The sequence below is a fragment of the Micrasema longulum genome, unplaced genomic scaffold (assembly GCF_059751315.1).
Source record: "Micrasema longulum isolate JH-2025_06_02 unplaced genomic scaffold, ASM5975131v1 h1tg000984l, whole genome shotgun sequence".
Classification (NCBI taxonomy): domain Eukaryota; kingdom Metazoa; phylum Arthropoda; class Insecta; order Trichoptera; family Brachycentridae; genus Micrasema; species Micrasema longulum.
In genome coordinates this window covers 116,856-129,057 of record NW_028278174.1, presented here as the reverse complement: position 1 = coordinate 129,057, position 12,202 = coordinate 116,856, and the positions used below count along the sequence as shown (strand labels likewise).

At 32.3% G+C, this 12,202-nt stretch overlaps 1 protein-coding gene across 1 annotated transcript in view; it reads right to left on the bottom strand.

Moving 5' to 3' along the window:
- Positions 1-11,777, bottom strand: part of LOC148277765 (uncharacterized) — a gene marked incomplete at its 3' end in the record, with an annotated part of 184,750 nt that extends 172,973 nt beyond the window's left edge. The window contains exon 1 of the mRNA XM_088232437.1: positions 11,424-11,777. Coding sequence (XP_088088563.1) covers positions 11,424-11,605 — 182 coding nt within the window. The remainder of the gene's footprint in view (positions 1-11,423) is intronic.
- Between the last annotated feature and the right edge of the window lie 425 nt (positions 11,778-12,202).

Here is a 12,202-nt window from a genome sequence, read left to right as displayed (position 1 = left end):
TAAAATAAAAAATGATTTGTTTCTTCTGTCTAAAAATTTTGCAACTTTAAAAAAGTCTAATTCAAATATACATTGAGTCCCTTAACATAAATCATATTAATAAATATTCATATATAGTTTTATTCCACTTTGATTTATAAATTTTTACCAGTGACCGGGTTTCGGTCAATCTACTTTTACATATTAAGTTAATCATTAAAACAGTAACTGTCCAAAAAAGAGACTAGCTCTTGTGCTTGGAGAATGCCTCACACTGCAGTTATTTATAATAGTTAATTGAAGTTATATGATTTTAATATGTTTCTTTTGTGGATGATACCGTGTGTGTTGGATTTGTTCCGATATTTCGGCAGCCAATACGTCGGAACAAATCCAACACACACGGTATCACCCAAAAAAGAAACATAATATTGCGAACAGTGTCCGTGAAAACCTTCGCACCTATTTATATAAATTCGATTCAACATTAGAAAAAAAAAGATTTTTTTAAGAAATAAAGAGACAAACAGAAAATGATAATACAGTAATACTGATTGAAATAGTATGGTCTTTTACTTTAGGTAATTCCGGGTACCCGGGCAAAGGTAATAATTTCAAGACTTGACTTTTTTTTAAAAACATCTTTAGTTGAAACAACACTCTCATTAAATAACACTCTCGTTAAGATTACATAATAAATAGTTTTAATAATATGCAAGTTTTATGTGTTTAATTTAATATTTCCCCAAACCCATCCGCTTTGCATGGGCTTCCCCTAGGTGAAATAATTTAGCCAGAAGAATCTCACCTACATTGATAAAGGTTTCAGCTCTTTGAATTGAGGAAAGTTGGGTGTTAAAACATAGGTAGAATGGTGAATGTTACACAGTATGTAAAGTGGGCACTTAAACTGCTCCAAAAATGTATTTTTTAAATCATGTTTTTGTTCTTTTATTGTGCGTTTTTAATATAAATAATATAGGTATACATAAATGAAACATAAACACAAATACATTCCGAGTGTATAAAACTGTCTGAACATTTTGTTAATTATCTCTGTATATTAAGTCTTCTTTGTATATTCTCACATGTAAAAATATTAATATAAGTATATTGTTTAGTGTCCTTGGCACGGGTAACCCCAGTGAGGTCACCTTTATTTATTATTTATCTTTGTTTATTATGTGGAAAAAACTTTTTTTTTATTTTTTAAACCAGCTATTGACAGGTTATAAGCCCAGTTAGTGCCTTGATTTTCATATTCCATCCTTAAAAATGATTTTCTTTTTCTGTTGCAATACATTTAGAATAATCAAACATATTTTAGAAAAATATTATTTATAGATACCAGGTTATTGTCTCATATTCATCTGGAGCTATAAAGAAGTTAGAGAATGTACCAGTACATTACATAAAACAAAAGTAGTTATCTATGTCTTGCCCTCTACCATAATTAAAAAAGAAAAAGGATCTTCCATAAGGTACTTCAGTGGTCAGGGAATTGTGAACGGTAAAGGAGCCAGTTTCAAACTTCTCCATTATCCCTAACTGTCTCTTGTTACTTCTACATATAATGTGTATCCACTCTAATTAATTGTTTCGTTATTAATACATAAGCAACATAGTGTAAAATAAGAAGTTTTTTTAATGGAAACAAAAACAATTAAAACTGCTTATTAACTGATTGTCAACACATGAATATTCAAATAATAAACATGCAGTTTAATAAGGATACGAATATAATTCAATATAAATTAAAACCAAGCAAAAATATTTAATAATTTATGGTAGAGATGGGCGTTTCGGTTATTTAAAAGAGGCTTGAGGATTCATGGTCATAAGCAAACCGCCGTCCTGGAGGGGGGGTAGTCGTCATGGTCATAAACAAGGGATGAAGATTTTAGAAGTTCTGACACTATCGCCCTCCAGGCTATTTGATTATGACCGTGGCTCAGAAAACAGTTTCGTGAATCAGATTATTATCTCTATTTTTTTTGTAATAGAGAAGGAAAACAATTTTGAGAAGGGAATATGAAAGTCTAGGAAATATGGATAATAACTCCCTAAGGAGAAAACCCAGCCAGTCTGCAAGCATTTGGACATACTTAAACATTGTTAATATTATCCTGACTAGTTTTTCGTTACATTAACACTAATTATTTCTGGAAAATAACTGTTTTAAAATATTTTTTTCATTTTTTTTAACCACGTCTAATATATGGGTCATGCTTAGGTCATTCAAAAACTCTCTTTACAATACCTTTCCAAAATTATCGTTAAATTTACATATAACTCAACAGGTTGTATCCTCAAATGCAAATAGAAAAAAATTGCATCTAGAAAACAGTTTTTTTATATTTTTTTTAGTCTATTTAATACTGCATTACAAGTATACACTGTCTATGATGTGGTATGATGTGGCATTTTAAACAATTCGTTGATACATTTGTAAAAAAATGTATTCTTTGGTTATCCGTCGACAGGTTTCAAGGTTACTTTAACATCATCGGGAATTATACTAATTTAGAATCACTCGCGTTACTATTTATATTATAAAATATTGTAAGAAAGGAAAAAGGAAACTTCTTAAAAATATGTTTAAACTTCATAAACAAATAAACCATCACGCCGTTTCCCCGTAAGGGTAGGCAGAGAGGATAAAACGCCATATCACAATATAATTGCATACAGATCTTGTTTTCTCTACTTTCATACATCTTCTCATGCACGCGCGCCGATTATTATGAAGAAACATCTCCTTTCTCTTCCTTAATCTTTCCTCCTTTCCTCCTTTCCTCTTTCCTCTTTCCTCTTTTTTCCTTTTTCCCATTGAGTAATAGTTTTGATTTAAGGTAATTTATTACGTTTATTTCAATTTTAATATATTTTTAGCTTTTTAATCTTTTTTTTCTAGTGAATATGTTCTGTAACTTGAATTATAAAAATAAAACTTTTATTTTATTGGTTGGTTGGAAGAAGTTGCCATTTGGCAGTAAGCCCGCCAATGTATAAATAACTTTATGTACAAAAAGTTAAATATAAAAAAATAAATTTTTATTAAATATTCCGAATTTTAACATGGCCATCTTCAAATATTTGCTGGATTCTTTCTCGATTTTTATATCCGATAACATTCGCATCGCAAATATTTTTGGCCGATCTTTCACTGTCCATTCGATGTACATGCCCAAACCAACGCCAACTCCTTTCTTGATGTTGTCGATAATGCGTATCTCGGCCTTACATAATGTATGAATCTCTATATTTGTGCACCTTTCGTACGCAGCTTTGCCAGACATTTGCCTGAGAGATCGTATTTCTACAGCATTCAGCCTACTTTTATCTTTGCTTTTCTGATTCTATTCTAGGCCTAAAACCGGTATAAATAAAAACTTCGTTAGATAGTATTACCAAACACAATTAACGCTTTTAATGTAAATAATGTGTATTGAGAATATTTATTGATAATTTTTATGTTTTTTTCATTACGTATTTTTATATAATTTGATTTAGTACGTACTATTATTTGGCACATGATTTATTGCTCCTATTTCTTATATTTCTTACTATAGTATTGAGTGAGTTTCTAGAAAACATATCTCAATTATCATTTCAATTATGCTTTTATATATATATATATTATTTTTCTGTTGATTTAAATGATACTCTTATTTTGTTTTTTTTTTAATATTTTACTATTATTTTGTTGATTTTAATGATACCACTATTTTGTATATTTGATTATGTGTGATTCTTAATTTGTATAATTTATATTTTAAAAATTATTTCTGATTATCTTTTTTGCATTGTATTCTTTGGAATTTGATTATTTATTACATTAACCTTTTTTTTCTAGATTGTTATTCTATGTCATTATAATTTGATCTTTTTCAATTAACTATATATTTTTACTGTGGCTTGAGAAGGGCATAGCCTAAAAAGCCTTAATAAGTTCATAAATATTTAATTTTGTAATTTTGAATAAATAAAAAAAAAAATAAACATTTTTTTTTTTTAATTTCTGAAATATAATAGTGTTGTCCACAGGTTACTATGTATATACACTTATACACGTTTAACTTTGAGAGTAATATTTGAAAAGTTACAATTTGTTAAAGGACAAAGTACCTGTGTAACGTTCAATTCTCACGAGAGAAACCTTTTGTCCGCTTCCCTTTGAAAGATAAAAGGCGTTTTCCTTTAGCTGTAAGTATTACGTTTCTTACGGGCCGAAGCAGTCTTGTAAGGAAAATGAGATATTTATGGGCGTCCGAGGCAATAATAAGTAATACCCACCTTTTAACTTCTCGAGTAGATTGACTGATGCCAAAACACGCGACATTTGGTTTACAATAAACCTGTGTAGGTAAAGGCACAATGTTAGAGACTAGAAACCGTCCGAGCCCGCCGACGCTGGGGGCCTTATGAAAGATGATTAAATTTAAATAAGGAAGATCAGTGCCACGGAAAATTGGATAATGTTTTCTTAGATGTAATATATTTTTTTACACACGGTAAAAATTAGAGAGTTTAATTGTGCGGCGAAGATTCTCTAAAAGTTATTGTGAATTTTTTCATAGAGTCTTTATTCAATAAAATATACACATTATTACAATATTGATACTTTATTAAGAAAACAAAGTATTAAAATATGTTTTGTCCCGATAAACTATTCAATAATAGTTCTTAATCTCTCCTCCTTTCCTCTTTATTCTTTTTTCGGAAAGAGGAAAAAGAAAAGGAGGAGAGATTAAGGAAGAGAAAGGAAATGTCAACGGGTGCTCAGACATTTGTTTTAATTAATAATCAAATAAAAAAAGTACAGACATAATACTATATACATATAAAATAATAAACATAAAAAATAGTTTAAAGAAATATTTTATTTTTCAAAGTAAGAAAATAGAGTAAAATAATACAATTAAAATTAAAGAATAGCAATTTACTTTATTTATTTAATAGTGTGTGCTCATAAATGTAATCAAAACAAGATGAAAAATAAAACAAAGTGAATGGAAATTTCAATTCATATCTACAGAAGAAAAAAAATAATAATAAGAAAATTAAAAGTACCTATTAAAATTAAGATCTAAAAAATGTAAATAAAATAAGAAAGAAATAAAAGAAAGGGTTAACCTAAGAAAATGACAAAAATGTATTCAATGAGATATAAAAAAAATGTTTTACATAAATAATAAATCAATATAGGAATGTTCTGTCTACTAACCACTTACGTAATAAAAACATTATTTTATTTTTACTATGACATGTTTTCATGTCAACTGATGATAGAGCTAGTTTTGCGAAACATTTGTTTGCCAGGGTAGATTTAAATGCACCGTTCACCCTGTACCTGGCACTCACCCTTTATTCAATGTCTTTCTTTTTCAGTCTTTCCACTCTAGTAAACATACTTTCCAGATACACAAATTCTTCTATCTGATTCAGAGTATCTACGTTCACACTGATCTCAAATTCAGGTCATACTTTTATCTCCTTCAAAAACCTACTACCGATTTATCAACATTTATTAGCAAATCGCTTTTCTTGCATAGATCGTAGACTTTTGTTACGAAGAATCATTGCAACTCTTCTTTATTGATAGCAAGGAGCACGGCATCATTAGCATGCAAAATTTAATTGACAGTTAAATCATACATTTTTGCTCCCGTTTTTAAATCTTTCAGTTTTTTCATCCAGTTATCGATGTAAACATTGAACAACCATACACATCCTTGTTTGGCTGCTTTAAGAATGACCAACCACGAAGTGAATGACCCATTTACCCTCACACATGCTGTGCTGTCCTTATACAGTGACGCAATAGCCTGTATCAGGTTACCATTCATTCCGTAATCCGATAAAACCTTCCACAACTTTTCTCTGTCAACTCTACGCGTTTTGCAGATCAACAAATGCGCAGAAAAGCTTTTAGATTTGAGTCAGAAATCTTTCTTGTCATATTTCGCAGAGCTAATATTTGATCCATCCGTCCTCTTATATTCATAAAGCCACATTGCATATCCCAATCTTTTTTTAAAAATCTCAATTTTCTTACAAATGCTGTCTTTGCTGTAGGAAATTTCAGAACCAACGTCAGATTCTTTTCACATATGCCAAGGATCCTCAGAACATTAAACGAAATCTCTCTAAATAGCACTGTCGATGGGTTCCTACAGCAAAGGCAAGTATTAGAAGCAAGCGGTGTTTTACTCCTGATTTAAAGACAACACACTTGCCTTTTTCGCCGAGATTATATTATTACCATACCTACTGAAATTGATGCAAGTTTCTAAGATTCTTTAGGTTAAGTTCAATCAATGTACTTAATTCCTACATAACCCCCATCGATTGGCTTTTATAAGATATGTGGAAAACATATATTTTTTATTTAAATGGTTAGGTTATTTTTTCTTATTTGAGATTAAGAGAACTTAACGTCATGAACGTAAATGAAAATTGAAAATTCAGTGTTTATTTTCGTAACTGTTTTCAAATTATTCGATTACTTCATTGAATTGGTTGTGAAAATTGCCAAATCAAAATACCTGAATTAGGGATATTGGAAGACACAAAATGGTCGAAATGTCATAACATTTTCCCCGAAATCTTAAATACAATATCCTCGAAACATTAATGGATAGTAGAAACATGCTTGAAGGTAAAAAAAAATCTAGTTATGAAATATATTTAAAATTGGACAGCGTTTCTTCCGATGGGGCACAAAACAGTAAGTGCCAAGTAACCAAATAATTATTTTTAAAATAAAAAAATCATTCATAAAAGCCTTGAATTTTTTTTTTATCCAAGTTCAACTCATCATCATTCCCCTTTTCACGCATAATGGTGCATAGGGCACTGCATTGCTACACCAGTCGCGGTGTATCCTGATCATTTTTGTTACATGAAGGTATTATGACCAGTCTTATACTTCAGGTGCCGGTCTAAAAATAATAAAATATTTCAGTGTAGTTGAAATCACCTAATAAACAAAAATTTCATATCGGACACCCTAGGAATTTATTAAACCTATGACCTTAACTATCGTACTGGTCGCCGTGTTTTCCTGTAACCGATTACCGAGATAGACTGTATTTCATTTGACAATGCAGTGCCTTATGCACCTATAGATGCTTGTAAGGGTTTCGGCTGACTTTTAATATAATAAAAATCGATAATCGATTTTTTAAGTATGCAGCCGAATCAGAAATCAATTGTATCAATCAAAATAATATTGTATCTTTTTTTTGTACTATTTAAAAATGTTTGTTTGTACATTGGCGGGCTTATTGCAAAATGGCAGTTTCTTTCAACGAACCAATAAAATAATAGTTTGATTTATGTAATTTAAGTTACAAAGCGTATTAAAAAAAAAAAAATGAAATGTATAACACGTCTGGTTATATTTCAAAGATGTTTATTGATTCAGCTCATACTTTACATACAGTACAAGCACTAGGAAATTAACTTAATACAATATTGTTGGTTACACGGGTTGCCAAGCACTGATTTTATAGATTGAGAGGCAGTGGAATCGTTGTTAACAACAGGGGGTGATCTCGGGTTCCGGGTGGCCAAAACACGTGTGTGCCTCGGACAACCGAACTAGCTCTTCCTAGTAATATGATATCTCACACCGTATTCAGAAGTTAGCGAAAGGGCCGAACAGCCAGCATTCGTACTTCACTGAGTAGGTACTCGGGATCAATTACTAGGATCTCGATTAATCAAATTACATGTCTGACCAAAGAACCCGGATGAGCCAAATAAGGCAAGCAACTAGGTTAGCAAGGGTTGACAGTATAATATGACTGTACGGGATGAGAGCCAGGGCGTAGCCTAGTACCAAAGAGTAAAGGAAAGCATGCTAGTTCGCTAGGAGAGCCCCGAGTGGGTGTCCTTACCAAAAAGTACCAAGAAGTTAGGTAAGCAGAAAGGTTAGAGGATGACCTGGAATACTCTGACTTCTGGGGCTAGAAATCCGCCTTATAAAGGACAAAATCGAGGGATGAGAAATTTAGGGGTCTCGGGGAGGCTGAGGTAAGCGTGGGTGGCTGAAGGGCATCGCATTGGAATGCGGCCGAATATGCAAACCTATACCATATGTTAGAGGAATTGTTTATACGTAACTATCTCGTAAGAAACGAATAACAATATGTGAAAAAATGTATAGCGAAAAAGCGAGTGCTATAAATGCTAAATATATACAAAAATAGAAATAACTGTATTTTTATATCAATTACAGTGAAAGAAAGAAGAAAGGAAGGTAGATTAAAGAAGAGAAAAGATATACTTTATCAGACGTGATTTAAACAGAGATACTGTAGAAACATCTTTAATAGTGAATGGAAGATGATTCCGCAGTCGAGGCACATGGACACTACATGAGTTAGAGAAGAAAGGAGAATTGTGGATCGGTATTAATAAGGTGCTTTGATTATTAGAACGAAGAAGTAAACCATGACAGATAAGCTATGAAAATGTTCACGTGGTAAATAGGTGCGTTAGGACTATGAAGTACAGTGAACAGAAGTGAGAGGAAGTGATAGTCTTTCTTTATTATTGTGTTTAAAGAATCGTTTCCAAAGGGTCCCGTAGATAACAGTTTTCCAACTTATCATTCAATTAAAAGTTTCTTAATTAATTACGGTCAGTTTCTTTGAATTTTAAACATGCTTTTCTTATCAGAGTAAAATCAACAGTAATTTTATCCGAAGCCTAAAATTATTTATCTTCCCAAAATATTTGCCGTCTTTGTTCTTCGTTTACATAATTAATTTTTTGGGGAATACAAGCAAAAACCACCAGGAAAGGGTCCCACGCCATTTTTATTATATTAATAAGAATTATTCTATTTTTAAAATATTTAATACAATTACCTCGATAGGCTTCGGCAACGATACTGTTAAGACACTGTCAGTCAAACCAAATGACAATTTGGAGACAGGCTGGATTTCACTCCCTACGGAGACATTGAGATCTAAATTCGTCAACAGATAGAAGAGTTGAGGAAATACAGGCAGAATGGTAAATGTTACACAGTGCGTAAAATGGCCACTCAAACCACCCAACGACAATTCATGAGCCGTTTGAATGCCTAAACTTCCATATCCCCTTCTCAAAAATGTTTTTTCTTTAATTTAATTGTCCCTGGACTGGTACCTGAGGCGTAAGACTTATTACTTTACCTTCTTGTAACGGATGATCGAGATATTTTGCATTTGATTTGCAGCAGAGGTGTTCTATCACATCCTATAAGTAGCCCTAAATGTGATGAGAAAGCATTTAAAATGTATGACTTTATTGATCCTATCTTCGGTCTCTTTTAGCCTTTTTGAAATACACTTGAACTGTTCTCCTATGACATTCTAGTTTGCGGTTCCACCAGGGAACCTCGCAATTTGTCTTAGTAGTTTTCAGGGGGCAATTGTCATGGGATGCAATGATAACACTGCGTTTAAGATCTCCATCGCCGATTCTAATTGGTCAACCAATCGGGTGGCTTTGCATATCGCAACCGTATTTGACTTGAGGTTGCTTACTTAGGGTTGCAATATTTTATATTACTTTATTTTTGTTTTTATTTGTTTGAGAAAAACAACAGTTGTTGTATAAGAATATAAAATATTAAAAATATTACATACATCCTGGTGGGAAAACGAACTCTCACGCGGATGCGGGGCGAGAAATAACGGAGGGCAAAGCCCTAGAGTTTCTACGATATTATTTAGCGGAGTATACTGTATTTAATTTTAATGAAATAAGTGAGTATCCTCGAAATGCGGTATGCTATGTCAATCGTTCACAACCCCAACAAATAAGATGGATTTGGAATGGAGGCCAGTAACCTTATATTCGTCCTAGATGTAATTACTGTGGTCTGCGACTGGTCACTTGCGAGCGGCACGAACACGGGGAAAGGCACTAATCTGGAGCTCAACACTGGTGGTTGGTGAAAACAAAGTTTATGATACAGCACACGTTCAACAAAATAAACGCGCAATGTACGACATGGTCTTAATATGGCGGATGATCAAAGGATACTGAGGTGGGAAGTGAGCAGTGGTTCTGGGTACAAAGGATGTAGAAGTTGTGACAATACTTGAACAATGCATACCCACACATTTTGCAACTACATCCAGTTGGAGTTTTTCACAAATATAATGAGAAAAAATGTTACACAGTTAAGAGAAAAAATGATATAATATATAATACAAGAGAGAAAAAAAGCACATAAGAAGGTTAAGAGATAAAGAAATAGAGCGGAGGAGAGGGATTTTCGTAATATAGTTGACCGATTTAAATATTAATATAATAACAACATGAACATAATTAAAGGAACGTAAACTTATTATACACTGACAAATGTTTTATTTTACAGTGTTAAAAAAAATTTTTTTTGAAGTCACAAAATTTTGTGTTAAAACTATCTAAATGGGGACAAAGTAAATTAAATTTGAAGCAGCTACGGTAAATAAACGTGTTGTTATGATTCTACTAGTCTGTTGCCTTTTAAATCTATATCAAAGCGAATAAGTCTGTGGTCTTACATAAAAACGTTAAGTGAATTTGTACATATTGTTATATTATCTAAACCCTCCTGGCGGGCTTTAGTAACAAAGGTGGGTTTATTACCAATGTTAAGCACCTGTAAATTATTCAGAAGGAATTCATACAAAGAATCACCTCGGTGATTGGTGTTTTTGCTGCTCCATGTGGTGTGGTGAAAGTTGTTGTCACAGCTTAACAGCAACATACAAAAAAAGTTGTAGGTACGTACAAAAACAAAGTTATTTCATTGTAATGTTTTACTAACAATTTAATGAAATTTTATTAAATTGAATAAAGTCCACTATTTAAAATTAATTGTTAATCAATTGCATAAATTACAATATGTGTTATAAATTAAATTTTGGTTTATTTAACGTGTTTAATTTTTGTTTTGTCATTATTGGTGTTCACATAAAATTGGTGAAAGATTTTTAGTGTTATTCTTTTTTATTTTATGAAGTGTATATATTTATTTTATTTATATTATAAGTTTATTGCATAAAGAAGTAATAATAATCAAAATCTATATCTAATCGAGAGGGAAAATATTTTTGAGAAGGGAATATGGAAGTCTAGGCATTTACAGGGCTTATGACCTGTCATTGGCTGGTTTAATTAAATAAATTTTAATATGAACAACTCCCTAGGGAGGAAATCCAGCTAGTCTGCAAGCATTTGGACATAATCAAATATTTTATTTATTATGAATACATACCTAGTATTTACAATATTTAATTTAAATATTTCTTTATTTATGTACAAATATATATACATTATTTATTTAACAGAGGGACAATCACTATTTTTTTTTTTAAATAGTAATTTTAATGTAAATATAAATGCCGTTGTAATATTGTCCCTATTTTAAATTGGTAAAATAAAATGATACTCACTCGTTTGGCGAGCAGACAGGCGCGGGCGGGGGGGCCAGCGGCCCGCGGCCCCCGCGCTCCGCGAGGCGGCCCTCCGGGCGCATGGAGTCGGCGAACCCCACGCGCTTGGGGGCCCGCAGCAGGGGGCGCGCGCTCAGCGACGGCGAGTCCGTCGGCGTCGGCGACGGCGTCTCTGACGTCATCACTCGCGCGCCCCCTCCTGACCATTCCCGCCAGACCCGACCTCACTGCACACTCGTCTAAATGACAACTGATCGGTTCAGAGAAGAAAATTTGACACTGTCACAAAACCTAACCTTGCCACACACGTCGACTTAAAATTTTAGGTTTTTGAACTTTTCGAAACTGTCATAAATCGGCGCGGCGCGATAATTTTCAAACTTATCAGTTCAGTTCCATATAAATTATCCGGCACAACTTCAAGTAAACTCACCCCATCTTATTGGTTAATTTGTTTTGAATTTGTGTTGTGTGTGGGATACATGGTAATTGGGGCCCTGTTTGAGTAAAACGTTTTCTTTTGTAACAAACATGTTGTAAAGGATTAATGACCCAACAATGTTGTATTTTGTATATGTTTATAAATAACTTATTTGCCAACTGTTATTGTAGGTACTCAAAAATAATTAATCGGTTAAAATTGCGTGCAGGTATAATTTTTTTTGTATTTTTATTTTTAATATTCACATTTTAGTAAATTTTCTTATTAATATAACAATAAAAATTATATAGTAATAAAATTTATATATATATTCTGTATAATTAATTAATTGAAGATA